We start from the raw sequence: 15,318 nt of genomic DNA, 5'->3' as shown, positions 1-15,318 counted from the left end.
GAATGTTATGTTAAATGGTTGATTTTAAATGTTATAAACTTGTTTTAGCATGTTTTGACATGTATTCGTATAGGTGGAGTTGGTATATGGATGAATGTGATGAATTGCTTTAGTTGGAAACAATTTAATAGGTACCAAATGTGCATTTTGCCAAAAATAGGGGCAACATCGTGACCATAGTGAGTGGCGTCGCAATGTAGATATACATGTTGTCATGATGTAACTCATTGAGTTGACAATGTTGTGACATGGAAACTATGAATTCGTAACATTGGCTCGAGATTTTAAAAACATCATAATTTGATCCTAATTCAAATTTAGGTTAGCATTAAAGCTTTTGTAAGCTCGTATAAGATTTGAGAATAATTATATACCATATGATGAATGTAAAGTACACTTAATTGCAAACATAAATAATTGTATGATGTATAACTGACTGTAGTTGCTCCAACAACAAATGTAACATCTTGTAACTTGGACCTGACAATCGGTTCGAGAAAGGAGTGTTACATTTAGTGGTATCAGAGCTACAGTTAAGTCAATTATATAACTAAATTTTAGTGTGAGTCAAGTTTAGAAATACATGCCACAATAGTATGTGATAGTGTGATGCATATTGATCCAAATTTGCTTTGATTTTCAATATAGACAAACCATGTCAATTGATTTAGATTGAGCCGTAAGTGATGAAGTTGAAAGTAATACTCCCACCTCTAATCAGGGAGCTGCCCAAAGTTTGCCCACCTCATAAGGGCTAGGAAATGAGGCTAGAGATGCCTTTATGAATATGATGAACTAGGGGTTCACTCAATTTATGGGAGCAACCTCTTCGGCTCCTTAGCAACAAATGCCCCCTAATCCACCTATAATGCATAGTGGCACAACTTCGATCCCAAGATAATCAAGTACCTGTAATCCGCCCTTTGATTGAAAAACTCTTAAACGATCCAACAGGGGTCGATGATTTCTCTAGCATATTTACTGAGACGACGATCTAACAAGGGTCGAGTACTGGTTGGAAAATACTCAGAGATCCTTCAAAGAGATGATATGTACCGTAGAGGATAGCGTGAAATATGCCGTTTCTTTGCTTAAAGAAGAAGCTTACTAGTGGTGGATGACTTTGGTATTCGTAATCTCGATAGATATGGTAAATTGAGAATTCTTTCAGACTGAGTTTAAAAAGAAATACATCAGTCAATTGTATTTAGAATAGAATAAAAGAGAATTCATGGATTTGATGTAACATCTTTAACTCGTATCCATCGTCAGAATAGGGTTGTAGAGCATTACCACAAAATTGCAACTTTAAAATGTACATTTAGTATCTAAACATAAGCATGACATAATAGTTCATCTACATGTATATCGTCCATTAATCGAGCTTTCGAGGCCTTAAAAACACTTTAGAAATAATTCGGGACTAAATCGAAAACATTTGGAACATTTAATAAAAAGTTAGAAAAATTAAATTGTAGGGGTCACACGACCGTGTGACTCACACGACTGAGACACACGCCAGTGTCTCTGGCCGTGTAACAATCGAAATAGGGACACACGGTTGTGTCCCAGCCCGTGTAACTTTCGAAGTTGGGTCACACGGCCAAGCCACATGCTCATGTTCCAGGCCGTATAATAGCCTGACTTGCAAACCTAAAACCTATAGGGGACACATAGTCGTGTCGCATGGTCGTGTGTTGTACACGGGTGAGACACACACCTGTGTCTCAGGTTGTGTAACAATCAAAATAGGGACACACGTTCGTGTCCCAGCTCATGTAACTTTCGAAGTTGGGTCACACGGCCAAGCCACACACCCGTTTGCTAGGCCGTGTAACTCTCGAAATGGCCTCACACACCCGTGTTCTAGGCAGTGTGCTAGGCCGTGTAATAGCTTGACTTGCAAAATTTAAACCTACAGGGGACACACGATCGTGTCGTATGGCTGTGTGTTGCACCTGGCTGAGTCACACGTCGTGTCTCAGGCCGTGTAGACATGAAATTGGCCAAAATGAAGCCATTTCTATCACCATTTGAAACTTGTACCTAAAGACCATTTGTGCCCAAATTCAAATCACCAAAACCTTACCAAAACATGCATAAAATGACCAATTCAATAGACCATTAATATACAACCAATATGCCATACAAGTCACCTCAATTACAATCAACAAAACATACCTAAACATGAACACTTACCATATCTCAACCATATTTACATAAATCAATACAAATTCCAAACATACCATAGTCGTGATCATTAGAAATTCTTTATAAACATACCACTTGGTCACTCAAGCATGCATCATATCTTAGCCATATTAACACATACCAACAAGGCATCAAAAGTACCAAAACTACATCAACCAAAATAATATATACATGCCAAACTTATCAACTAACATTCAAGCACAAGTCCACCTATACATGCCATTATAACCTTGGCCAAAACATCAATAACTACCGATATAATCACTGGATAGTGTGATAGATCTTCGACGAACTTCTAACCCGATCGAACTTCTGATTATCTAAAAAACATAGGAAAGAAAACTACGTTAGCATATAAAGCTTAGTAAGTTCGTAAAGCATGAACATAACTTACCATTTCAATTGCATAACATTAAGATTAAACATGATATAATCCAACCAAAAACTTGGTACAAGCCTAAGCACCATCAACAGCACAGGTTAGTACATTAACACATAGTTCACTTGAAATATCATATGGTAAGCTAGATATACATGAACATAATGCTTTTGAACTCATCCTTTCCATTAACATAGATATACTTTCATTGATAATTTCCATTTCAAACCTTTTCATAAATTTATGACATAGTTCATTTGAACACTTAACGTTCCTTTCCTTTCCATGCCTGTTGAACCATTTAGAATAACATCGGATATGCGGGAAAGCTCACACGAAGTGTGCTAAACATGTAATCATAACCTTTCCTTTTGCTCATACGAGCTATGAAATGGGTCTACTCACACAAGCTGTAGGTTAGAATGTAAGCTACATGATGCTGCTCGGCAATTGGTAGGACATTCAAGACCAGCACTTGAAACATGGTAACCCTAATGACATGTCATTTTTATCCTGCGTATTCCTAAGGTTCAAACGGGACTTGATAATCATCGTAACATTGTTGGATTTCTACCATTTAATTTCATGGAAAATAATACATGAATATATAGATCAATATAACATTAAAATGTTATTTAATCATACGAACTTACCTCGATAACAAATATGTAGAAACGAGATCAACTAATCCGAGGCTTTATCTTTTCCTCGATCTAGATCCGTACGAGGTCTATCTTGATGTAATGCCCTGCTTAATTTGTTTATGTTTTTGTAAATGTCTGACATAAGTGTGTATCTACTTCAGTGGTTAAGTGTTCGGGGTGTGTGTATGAGGGCTTGGGTTTATGTAATAGCCCAATTCTGGGCCTAGTCAGAATAGTGGTTTCGGGACCACAAATTCGACGAGAGAAAATATGATTATCATTATATTTTTATGGTCTACAATTTCACGAAAAAAATTTGTAAAAAATTCGTTCGAAAATTTCGACGTTTGGGCACTCAATTTAGTCAAAAGGACTAAATTGTAAAAGTGAAAAAGTTGAGTTCTACATGTTAGAAGTGTCTAATTGTTATGAAATTATAAATTGGGGGTCCTTATATGGTAATTAGACCATTAGTTAATTGATGGACAAAAATAGACATAAGAAATGGGTGAAATAGATTTTTTAAAATGGGGGCATTTTAGTCATTTAGTAATAAAAAGAATTAAAAAGGGAAAAAGATGGAAAAATGTGCTCATCTTCTTCATGGTGAACGAAATCAGCAAGGGGGAAGCCATAGTTAGGGTTTTTAAGCTTCCAAACTCAATAGTAAGTGATTCCAAACCCCGTTTTTAATGTTCTTTACGTTTTTAGAGTTCTGATAACTTAATTTAGCTTATTCTAACAATAATTTAACATAGGGTTTATATTTGGAAATATACCCATAGGTGAAAAGTGTTTAATTTTTTGTTTTATGGTGGAATATGAAGCTAGAAATTATGTTAAACAACTTTTGCTAAGAGATTTTAAACGAAAACGGGTAAATTGACATAATCGGTAAAAATACCTAATGTTCAAAAGTGTGTGTTAGAGTGAGAATTTGATGTTGTCATAGAAGGGAAAAATGTTCAGCATGTCATAAAACATAAGAATAAGAGATGAATTTTAATTTTCGAGCTTAGAGATAAAAGTGTAAATATGCAAAAGTTTGGGGGCAAAATTGTAATTTTTCAAAAAGTTGGGTGGAGGACTATTTTATTAAATGTGAACATTAAATGAGTTAAATTTGCTATTATAGATCAAAAAAGATGAGAAGACTACCTCAAATGGGGAAAAGAGAAGATAGTGGAGTAAATTACAAAATTACGATATTTTGCACCGAGGTAAGTAAACATGTGATTTAATGCATTATTTTGATATTATTAAATATATGTTGGGATTTAATAGAACATAGAATAAATATTCGGCAAGATCCTAAAAATCTGGTTAAGTTGGGAAAGGTGATAAAATGTTGAAAATATGAGTTCCGGTTGAACACTCGGAATAAGGCGGAGTATATTGAATTTAAAGGGGGTTGCTAAGTGCTGATTCCCCCAAGGGGTTGCTAAGTGCTGATTCCCCTACTCATTGGTGGTTGTTAAGTGCTGATTCTACCGTATTTTAAATTTGAAGGGGGTTGCTAAGTGCTGATTCCCCCAAGGGGTTGCTAAGTGTTGATTCCCCTACTCATTGGTGGTTGCTAAGTGCTGATTCCACCGTATTTTAAATTTGAAGGGGGTTGCTAAGTGCTGATTCTCCCAAGGGGTTGGTAAGTGCTGATTCCCCGAATCATTGGTGGTTGCTAAGTGCTAATTCCACCATATCTTTGAATCTGAAAGGGGTTGCTAAGTGTTGATTCCCCGAATCACTGGTGGTTGCTAAGTGTTGAATCTACCGATAACGGTTAACATTCCGAGTGTTCAACGAGTAAAATTGGGAAGGTGAATATTTATATGTGGTGGAAAAGTTTATGGGAGGAATATTGGGTTTGATACTTAATCGACCCATGTATAAGATGGGAGGAAATATCGAAATACAAAAGAAACAATTTAAATACAAAACTGTTTTGAACAATAGCAGTTGGACAACTTTGAAAAATCACCATAAATGGTGGAAAATGAATTAGAGGTTGAATAATATATGAAATTGAATCTAAATGAGTCCATTTTCATATGAAAGAAACATATAAAGCAAACGAGTTGTATATTTGGGGATATTTTAATTTATTTGAGGTAGGGTTGGATTGATTTCGAAATCCCCTATTCTAAATTTGTAAAATCACCAAAAATTGTAAAAAAATAATTATGGCTTGAAATTTATATGTATGGATTCCTTAATGAGTATATTTTTAATAGGAACAAACAAAAACATTTTTTGAATTTTGTATAGCGAGTTAATTAAATTTTAGTAAATGGAGGTTAGAACCATCGGGCAGAAAAATAGGGGAATGTTTAAAGAATAAACTGTACTAATTGGACAAATAAAAAATTATGAAAATTTTATGGTGGAAAGGTATATGAGTCTATCTTCGGGAAAAATTTACAGAACTTAATTTGGAGTCCTGTAGCTCCAGATAAAAATAAATTAGCTTCTGTGATGCAGAAAGATAGTTTGCTGGAAATTAAACGAACCTTGAAATTATATGTGATTAAAATTATGTTGCTATGAAATCATGTGGGAAATTTATTTATTTGTCATATGTTTACTTACTAAGCTATATGCTTACTCGTTTTTATTTTCCTTTAATTATAGTGACATCAGCCAGCTCGGAATTTGGACGAAGTCAGGAAATCATCCACACTATCATCAACTTTTTGGGTATTTTGTAATTAATATTTTTGAAATATGGTATGTATAGATGAATTTATGTGATGTGGTATAAATATATATAGTATTGTTCGGTTTAATATGTTGGTGAGTATTAATGAAAAAAAATAATGTCTGAAATATATATCTGTAAATCTGTAATTGGTTGGAAATATTAAAGTTGTTTGAAATTGTTTTTGGAAAGTTGCAGGAGGTTTTATGTAAAAACAAGCAGAAATGCTGCTAAAATTTTTATAAAAAAAATTATAAGTGTTTGAGTTCTAGTAATACCTCATACTCTGTTTAGGCAAGGAACATGGGTAAGGGGTGTTACAGTTTAAGTCTCATATTTGCAAATTTTGTTATTTTTCTGATCCTAGCCTTATCCTTGGTGGGTTGAGTTATATTTTATCTTTAGTAAACTCATATTAGAATGAGCCTATTGGTTCTAGTGGTAAGGGGTTTTTGTGCTGGAGGTCCTGTGTTCGAATCCTTGCGGGAGTAAAGGTATTAATTTTTGTTTTGGTGGTGTGATAGAGGTTCGGTGGAAGTGAAAGTCTGTAGGAGTTGTGAGTTAGTGGGATTTGATGGTTAGTGGGAGGTTAGGATAGATATAGTGGGATTTTACTTTATTTTTATTTTGTTTTAAAAAATTTCGTTTCTCTTTTCTCCAGAAATTTCGACGTGAGCTTCTTCCTCCATTCTTTTCCTTTTCTAATCTGTGCATATTTTCTTTTTGTTCCTCGTGTTATACTCAGATTTTGGTACTCTTCGTGGGATATAGGTAAGAGGGGTTAACTTTTTGTAATGGTTTTGGTAAACTGTTTAATATATCCTCTTTATAGTAGTGTTTTTGGTGTAAATAGGGGTTTGATTTCTGTGAAATTTTTATAGGAGTAGGCTGTGGTGAAGGAGTTTCACTCTGATAGTCTAAAACTATGTTGATAGCTGTTCTTGTTGACGGTAAGTTATGTGCGTTATTTTTGGATTATGTGTCGATTTGTAAATTGATTGCTAATGGGCTAATGGGATGCTGTTTCTTAGGTTTTAGAGGGCTCGGGATTGCTGTAGCATCTAAAATGAACCATGTATATTCCCAAAACTCATAAAATCGAGCTTCGGTGAAAGGCGAAAAACTGTATTGTCAATGCCACATGGGCGTGTGCCTGGCCGTGTGCAAGACACAGCCATGTGGTGGTGTAAGTGTGGTCGTGTGGGCTACACGAGCTAGGCCAAGTTGGGTGTGTGTGCCACACGGGCGTGTGGGTTTGGGCCAGGCTGTGTGGGCCACACGGGTGAGTCCAATCTGGGTGTATGGGTTACTCGGGCGTGTGGGCCCACACGGGCAAGCCACAGAGGCTTGTTGGCCTATAATTTTGAAATTTTCCCTAGTGTCGCACGGGTCGTTCCGATCAACTGTGGGCCTACCATAGGCTTGATAAGGGCTAACCAAACCCTAGATTATGTGATCTGATATTCTGACAGTTTGCTCTGAGTAGGACACTGTTACGCATGTCTGAGTATTCTACTATATATATCTGATATCTGTTTATGAGCATGTTAAGCATGATATTTCTGTATCTCTAATATGTAATTATGTTTGGGGTGGGAATTGTATATGTGGAGGAAGTATTCTGTATGGCGACCTTCGCCTATATTCTGGTAGCTTGGCTGTATACTATCTGATATGTGTCGTAATGACACAATATGATGTGTAGGGATGAGTGGGTGTTTTTAACCCCATATGGTGTGATGGAGTGGTCGGAGTTGGTATGTAGAGGATGGGGGTAGGATTTTGTATATTTGTTCTGCATATCTGATTCTGTTATTTGTATCTGTAAAGGACATAGATCCAAATCTAAATTTGACTGTATATGTGATTTCTCTATGAATAGCATGTCTGTTTCTGTCGGGTTACACATTGTGTTTACGAAATTTCACTTCTGCCTGTCTATTCTGTTCAGGTAATCCATGGACTTAGACGGATCGGTGTGACGGAGCCTCACGGTGACCACAAGTTAGTAAACTATTTAAGATTGTGGTTTTTGTTTTAATTTAAGGTTTTTTTCTGAGAGTTTTATAATAATTGGACTCTTCGAACAATTTGGTTAAATTTTAGGATTTTCGTTTTATCATTTTATTTACGACGGATATTTAAAAATATGGTTTTTACTAAAAAAAAGATTTTCTAAAAATACAAATGAGATTTCCAAAAATAACGTTTTCTATGATTTTCGCTATAAATTACGTTTTAGAAAATAAAGTAATTAAATAATGCTTTCGATAATAGATATAAACGAATATGAGTTATAAAACTGGAATGATTTATCATAACGACTCAGTTTTCAAAACCTTTCTTTGTGACATCTCCAGATTCGACCATAACATCTAGGTCGAGTTTGAGGTGTTACACTTGATCTAATTAGGCAAATTCAATCCATTTAATACTTATACTAGCCAATTCAGTCCAAAATTTATATTTTTGCAAAATTACCAATTTTCCCATAATATTTTTATTTTTTTACAATTTAATCCTTAAGCTCGTAAATTAAAATTAAAGCAATTTAATCCACATTTCATACTAGTGAAATTCACTAGGGACATCTACCAACTCATACAAACCCTCATTTTACAATTTTACCCTATACTTTTATCATTTTTTTAAATAAGTCATTAAATGATAATTTCATCAAAAATCACTTTACAAAACTTGTTTATTTATCAGCAAGGACTCATAATCTTTCATAAAAAGTCAAGAATCATGTAATAACATCCATGGGAAAACCCTAATTCTTTAACAATTTTGCAAATTAATCCCCAGGCTAGCTAAGTTAAGCCATAATGATCCCGAAAATATAAAAATCATTAAAAACGAGACAAAATAACTCTTACATGCTAGCAATAGAAGTTGCAAAAACTCCAACCCTAGATATGGCTTTTTCTATCCTTCAAATTTTGGTGGAAGAAAATTTGGAGAAGATGAATTGAATTTGGTTTTACTTAATTTAACCTTATTTACTCTTTTACCATTCTATCCTTTAAAATTATTCATAACTTCAACAAAACCAAACCCATAAATATCCACTACCACATCAATTGGTTTAATTACCACTCAAGTCCCTTAGGTTAAAATTCCATAGCTATTTGACACCTTTAACTAATAATGCTATACTTTTGCATCTTTTACGATTTAGTCCTTTTCACTAATTAAGCATGCAAACGTCAAAATTAATTAACAAAATTTTTATATGACCCTCATAACATTCCATAGATGTTAAAATAATAGTTATATAATAATTTACTCATCAAATTTGTGGTCCCAAAACTATTGTTCCAATTTCACTAAAAACGGGCTGTTACAACTAAGATAGAGAGAGATGAGAGTAGCTGATGATGTACGTGAATTTGTTTGCCTTAGTAAATATGATAGGAAATCATGTCTACCAAAATAGATATGTGCACCCATTTTGAGTAGGGATCGGACGAAAATATATGTATGTTGGTGGGAGCCCTGGAGTTGAAAGACCTTTTTGTTTTATTTAAACGAGCTTAGAGAACAGAAGACATGTGAAATGAGAAAAAGTAAGCTAAGCCCAAAATCTGAGACACTAGCAAATGTAGTATGGCCCGATCATTCCTGGAACCTCCAGCCAAAAAGTTGAGAGATTTCCAAAGTAATTACTCTACTCCTTCAAGGATCTCAAGGAGTGACATACCGAGGTTGAGTAGTCTGCGACCTCAGACTACGTCGATAGCTAGTGCAGGGAGTGTTCAAAATGTGGGTAGATTTGTAACATGCCTTTTTTAGTGAAATTAGAATAGTGGTTTTGGGACCACAAATCTGACATGAAAATATTTATTTTATTATTATTTTAATGTCCACAGTATATTAGTAATGTCGTGTAAAAATTTAGTTAAGAAATTTTGATGTTTGCACGCTTAATTTCATGAAAAGAACTAAATTATAAAAGGTGCAAAAATGTATTCTAGTAGCTAAAAGTGTTGAATGGCTATGGAACTTTAATGTAAGAGGAATTAGATGGTAATTAGACCATTTATGATGATAGTGGAATGTGATGAATTGGTTTTATAGTAATAATGAGTAAATAATGTTAAATTAAATAAAACAAAACCTAATAGCTATCATCTTCCTCCCATTTTCTTTGTGTTAGCGGAATTTCACCATTAGAGAAGAAGAGAATTTCGGTTAAGCTATTCCATTGCATGTAAGTGAATTTTGAGTTCGTTTTTAATGAGTTTTATTTTTTGAAGCCGTTGTAGCTTAATCTACCTAGCCTGGGGACTAATTTGCAAAACTGTTAAAGGTTTAGGGTTTTTCCATGAATGTTCTTGCATGATTTATGAATTTTGATGAAAGTTTATGAATCCTTGTTATTAAAGAAACAACTTTTGTAAAGTGATTTTTGATGAAATTATCATTTAGGGACTTATTAGTAATAGTAAAATGTCATGGTAAAATTGTGAATTGTTGATTTTTATGAGGTTGTATAAGTCCCTAGGTATTTCATCTAGCATAAAATGTGGACAAATTTGCATACATGTTAATTTACGAGCTTAAGGACTAAATTGTAAAGAAGTTAAAATATCAGGGGTAAAAATGTAAATTTTCAAAAGTATGAATTTTGGACATTGAATAGTATGTGTGTTAAAAATGTTTTTGAACCACACGGTCGGGCACAAAAGTGTGTCCCAAGCCATGTGCACGATAGGTATTCAATAATGAGTCAAATGGCTTAGTGACACAGCCATATAGCACACACAACATGGACACACGGGCGTGTCCCAGGCTGTGTGCATGCTGGAGTAATCGATAGTGAGTTACACAATTTTAAGATATGACCATGTAGGTCACACGGCCTGGACACATGGGCGTGTCCTAAGCTGTGTGAGTCTTAGGACTTAATTTTCCAAATTCGATTGTTACATGGCTTGAGGTGGTCAAATCTGTCGAAAATAACCAAAATTCATCAAAATTAATTATAAAATTAACTAAAATTTAACATGTTCATATTTTAAGTGCACTTTAATTATTTTTGTAAAAATTAATTATTTTTTCGACAAGAATTTTATCGAAACTGTATGATTTTAAGTTAAAAAGGGTATGTAAAAATATGTAAATTTTGGTGTTTCCAGGGTGCAAGCATTGAGGCTGAACAATATGGAAAAGAAATAGTAGTACTTAAGAATTTAGTGAAAGAATTACACCCAGATCCCAAAACTCAACCAAAGGTTCTACGTCCTAGTGGCTATTATGATGAGAAATGGTTTAATTCCTTCCTTGAAGTTTCAGGATAGGAAATTGTTGATGGAGTTATCCACCATATCTATAATATCAGACCTGGTATCCAAATATCTCACAATTCAGTGTTTATCGAAGAGCTTTTAGATGCTTACTTATTACTAGTAGGGCCAGTTTCTTAATCCGAAGGATGTATATGCAGGTGATAATCCAAACATGATTACCAAGATTCAAGATCCATCTTACTTAAATCAAGTTGCCCAAACCCATAAAGGTGTTTTGAATAATGTCAACAAATTTAAATAGCAGTCGAGAGCTTGGGTTCAAGATCCATCTTCCATATACGATAGATTTGATTTAAAATATATGTTATTTTCAATTATCTAGTAAATTAAAATAACTCCAAAAATTCTTTTATGTACACAAATATTTTAACACAAGATAGAGTTTATGAAATTCATGAAAGAGATTTACAATTTTGGAGTGAAAGTAGATAGGTCCTCTAGAGAAAATTTTCGGAGAAACTAATGTGGGAGACTTTTTCTGAAAAGCTACTAGCATTGACACATAATTTCTAATATTTCAATATTAATGATAGGATTAATTATTGCAATAATATAATTTCTGCAAACTTCTTTAACTTGCAATATTTACTTGTTAAAATATTATTGAAATTACAAATTTCCTTGTAACAAGACCCACATTAAGAACTTGGACAACAAGACATAAAAGTTAAAACAACAATACGAGCCTTTAATTTGGAATTTAAATTGTAGATGGCCCAAAAGTGGTTTTGAAATGAAATTTTCATGCCAACTAACGAGTCGGAACCGTTATATCAACCGCAGTTGAAAAGTAATAAGTTGCAGCTGCAAAACTGTAACTTTTAAACAAAATGCTAATGATGCTTTTACCACGACTAAATTTCCTAACCAGTTTTAAATTCATATCTAATTGTAACAAACTTCTAATACATGCATATATATTTAAACACATGCATGATTACAATTGCATTACTTTCAATTCTTCCAGCTCTTTCCTAATATTTAGATACCGTGAGTATGGATTTGAAATGCGTATTTAGCCTAGCAATCCTTGTTTCCTAGATATCCCTTTCGTTGACCCAAAATGTGAACATTGTGATTCAAGGAGCAACATCCATTGCTGAAACAGATGATAACTTTGTATGCGCTACATTGGATTGGAGGCCTATTGAAAAATGCAACTACAATCAATGTCCTAGGGGAAAGGCTGGACTTTTAAATCTGGTAAGAATTTTTTATTTTGTGTGTGTATGAACAATTTATTTTACATAAATTTTGACTTTTCTTTTATTTTATGTTTTCCGTAGGATTTGAAAAAGAAGGGGCTAATAAATGCAATAAAAGGTGAGTTCTGCGCAGATAATATTACATGTCTCTATTTTTAAGTCATCGACGGTAGTTCATACCTTAAGAATCAAAAAAGAAATTGCAAATACTACTATTCGAATATTGTTAAAAGCCACCTCATAAGAGTGGTTGTGTGAACGGGTTGGACTAAACTTGGTTCAAAGCTGGTAAGAACAATTTCAGACTAATTTCTAAAATTACTTTTATGATTCAATCCTTTAAGGATCAAAGTTGGTGGGTCGTTGCAAGATCAAGTGGTGTTCGAAGTAGGAGGAGTTAAGAATTGCCCTAATTTCACAAAAAAGAAGATAGTTTATTTGGATTCTCTCAAGGGTGCCTTCCTATGGAAAGATGGGACGAGCTGAATAAATTTTTCAATCAAACCGGGTGGGTATTTCTATTTATTCTGTAAAAGTATTAAATATCCATTTTTTTCCTTAGAAAAGACATTGACTTTATTAATTTGACATTTTGAAGAGTAATGGTTACATTCAGGTTGAATGCTCTTCTCAGAAGAAACCGATCACAAATCAAAAAGGGTCTTTGGGTTAGCGATTAGCAATCACAAAATGCAATGGATTTCATGAAGTATACTATTTCCAAGGGATACAAAGTTGATTCTTATGAATTTGGTAACTAAATTTGTTTTATCGAAGCTCTGCATGAGATTATTTTTCATTGTATTTTTCAAATTGTATTTTAACCAATTTATTATTTCAGGACATCAACTCTCTAGAGCCGGGATGGGTGCAAGCATTGAGGCTGAACAATATGGAAAAGACATAGTAGTACTTAAGAATCTAGTGAAAGAATTACACCTAGATCCCAAAACTCAACCAAAGGCTCTAAGTCCTAGTGGATATTATGATGAAAAATGGTTTAATTCCTTCCTAGAAGTTTCAAGACAGGAAGTTGTTGATGGAGTTACACACCATATCTATAATCTCGGACTTGGTATCCAAATATCTCACAATTCAGTGTTTATCGAAGAGCTTTTAGATGCTTACTTATTACTAGTAGGGCCAGTTTCTTAATCCGATGGATGCATATGCAGGTGATGATCCAAACATGATTACCAAGATTCAAGATCCATCCTACTTAAATCAAGTTGCCCAAACCTATAAAGGGGTTTCGAATATTGTCAACAAGTTTAAACCGCAGTCTCGAGCTTGGGTTTTTAAATCTGGCAGAGCTCTTCACGGCGGTGCCAAAGATGTGTCTCAAACCTTTGCTAATGGATTTTGGTAATATTTTTATCTCCCTTTCTTCTACCTCTACCTTTTTCTTTTTGCATGTTTAATAAAACACGCGGTTAAACTTTTCTCCCTTAACAGGTATTTTGATCAATTGGGAATGGCTTCAACCTACAATCACAAGGTCTTCTGCAGGCAAACTCTCATCGGTGGAAATTATGCTTTACTTAATACTACAACATCTATTCCCAATCCAGATTACTACGGGCCCATATCTTCACACATATAGTGTGAGCCTTATCCTTGCTTTTTTCCCTATAGCAACCAGTATAATTCATCTTATTAATTTGCCTCATTTTTAGTGTACTTCTATGGCACCGACTTATGGGAAGTACTGTACTTGCCGTAACTCAAGAGTCTAACCAAAATTTGCGTGTATATGCTCACTGTGCGAAGAAAAAGGTAAGCCAACTTTGATAGAGCGAACATTTTGTTTTTTGAATTGTTTAGTTTTATTAAATATTATCTGCATGATTTTCGCTCTTGTAGCCTGGGATTTCTATCATTTTTATCAACTTGTCGAAAGATAGCTCGTTCAATGTCACCCTTTCAAATTATGAACATCAGAGTCGTAATTTGAGAACCACGAATGTTGCAAAGCCTAATTATGAATTTAGAGGTTACCAGAATAGAGAAGAGTATCATTTGGCTGCGCTAGCTGGAAATATACAAGGTCAAATTGTGTTGCTAAATGACATTCAAATGGTTCCAACAAAAACATTCGACATTCCGGCAATAGAGCCAAAGCTTGTCAATGCTTCCACACCCATCTCTGTTGCAGCTCATTCCATAGTCTATGTAACCATTAGAGACTTTCAAGCCCCTCTCTGTGCATAAATTACATCATTTCTTTATCTAAAATGTAATACCTTTAAACTTTTCTTGAACTTTTAGAATGTGATCAGAGTGCCTATAAAATGTGATGAACATTGCTTTCCTTAACCTTAAATTGATGGTACCCGAAATGAAGTTCTATCTTGGAAAATGTGGAAGCCCCATGAAATTGATCGAACAAATTGTCGATCCTTGGAAGTTGGTAGTTATTCTTTATCATTAACTTATTCAATTGACGATAATCAATACACATCCTAAAAGTACCATCTTTTTTTCTTCACGAACAAAATTGGTGCCCCCGACGGAGACACACTGCAGTGGATAAACCCTCGATCGAGGAATTCTTGAAGCTGAGCCTTTAACTCTACAAGCTCCTTCGGTGCCATCTAGTAGGGAGTGATGGACACCGAAGCTGTACCCGATAGAAGCCCATTACTAAACTCGACCTCTCGATTTGGAGGCAAACCGAGTAACTCCTTAAGAAAGATATTCGAAAACTCTTTAACTGTTCGAATGTCCCCAAAGATGAACCCACAAAATTTGAATCACTCACAAAAGCCAAATACGCTTCATACCCTTTAAGAACCAGTTTTTTAGCCATAAGAGTGGAGATCACATTGGATAAGTAATCCTGACGCTTGCTGATCATAACCACTTCCACATC

The 15,318-nt window shown here is 34.4% G+C and overlaps 1 protein-coding gene across 1 annotated transcript; it reads left to right on the top strand.

Moving 5' to 3' along the window:
- Window positions 1–9,538: 9,538 nt before the first annotated feature.
- Window positions 9,539–14,657, top strand: LOC107892792 (heparanase-like protein 2). Its single transcript, XM_016817843.2, has 8 exons — window positions 9,539–9,694; window positions 12,283–12,444; window positions 12,528–12,564; window positions 13,288–13,521; window positions 13,622–13,811; window positions 13,902–13,955; window positions 14,123–14,222; window positions 14,310–14,657. The coding sequence occupies exons 1-8, from the start codon at window positions 9,539–9,541 to the stop codon at window positions 14,655–14,657; spliced, it is 1,281 nt and encodes a 426-aa protein (XP_016673332.2).
- Window positions 14,658–15,318: the final 661 nt, after the last annotated feature.

Source organism: Gossypium hirsutum, chromosome D09 (assembly GCF_007990345.1).
Source record: "Gossypium hirsutum isolate 1008001.06 chromosome D09, Gossypium_hirsutum_v2.1, whole genome shotgun sequence".
Taxonomy (NCBI): domain Eukaryota; kingdom Viridiplantae; phylum Streptophyta; class Magnoliopsida; order Malvales; family Malvaceae; genus Gossypium; species Gossypium hirsutum.
This window is presented reverse-complemented; position numbering and strand designations above follow the sequence as displayed.

What these genes read in the sequence shown, in the direction of transcription:
- LOC107892792 (XM_016817843.2), top strand. Translation starts at nt 9,539, where the DNA reads ATGGCCCGATCATTCCTGGAACCTCCAGCCAAAAAGTTGAGAGATTTC. An exon ending in TATCTATAATCTCGGACTTG is followed by an intron (nt 13,522 to 13,621) that starts GTATCCAAATAT and finishes ATGCATATGCAG; the next exon opens with GTGATGATCCAAACATGATT. An exon ending in CTCACTGTGCGAAGAAAAAG is followed by an intron (nt 14,223 to 14,309) that starts GTAAGCCAACTT and finishes TCGCTCTTGTAG; the next exon opens with CCTGGGATTTCTATCATTTT.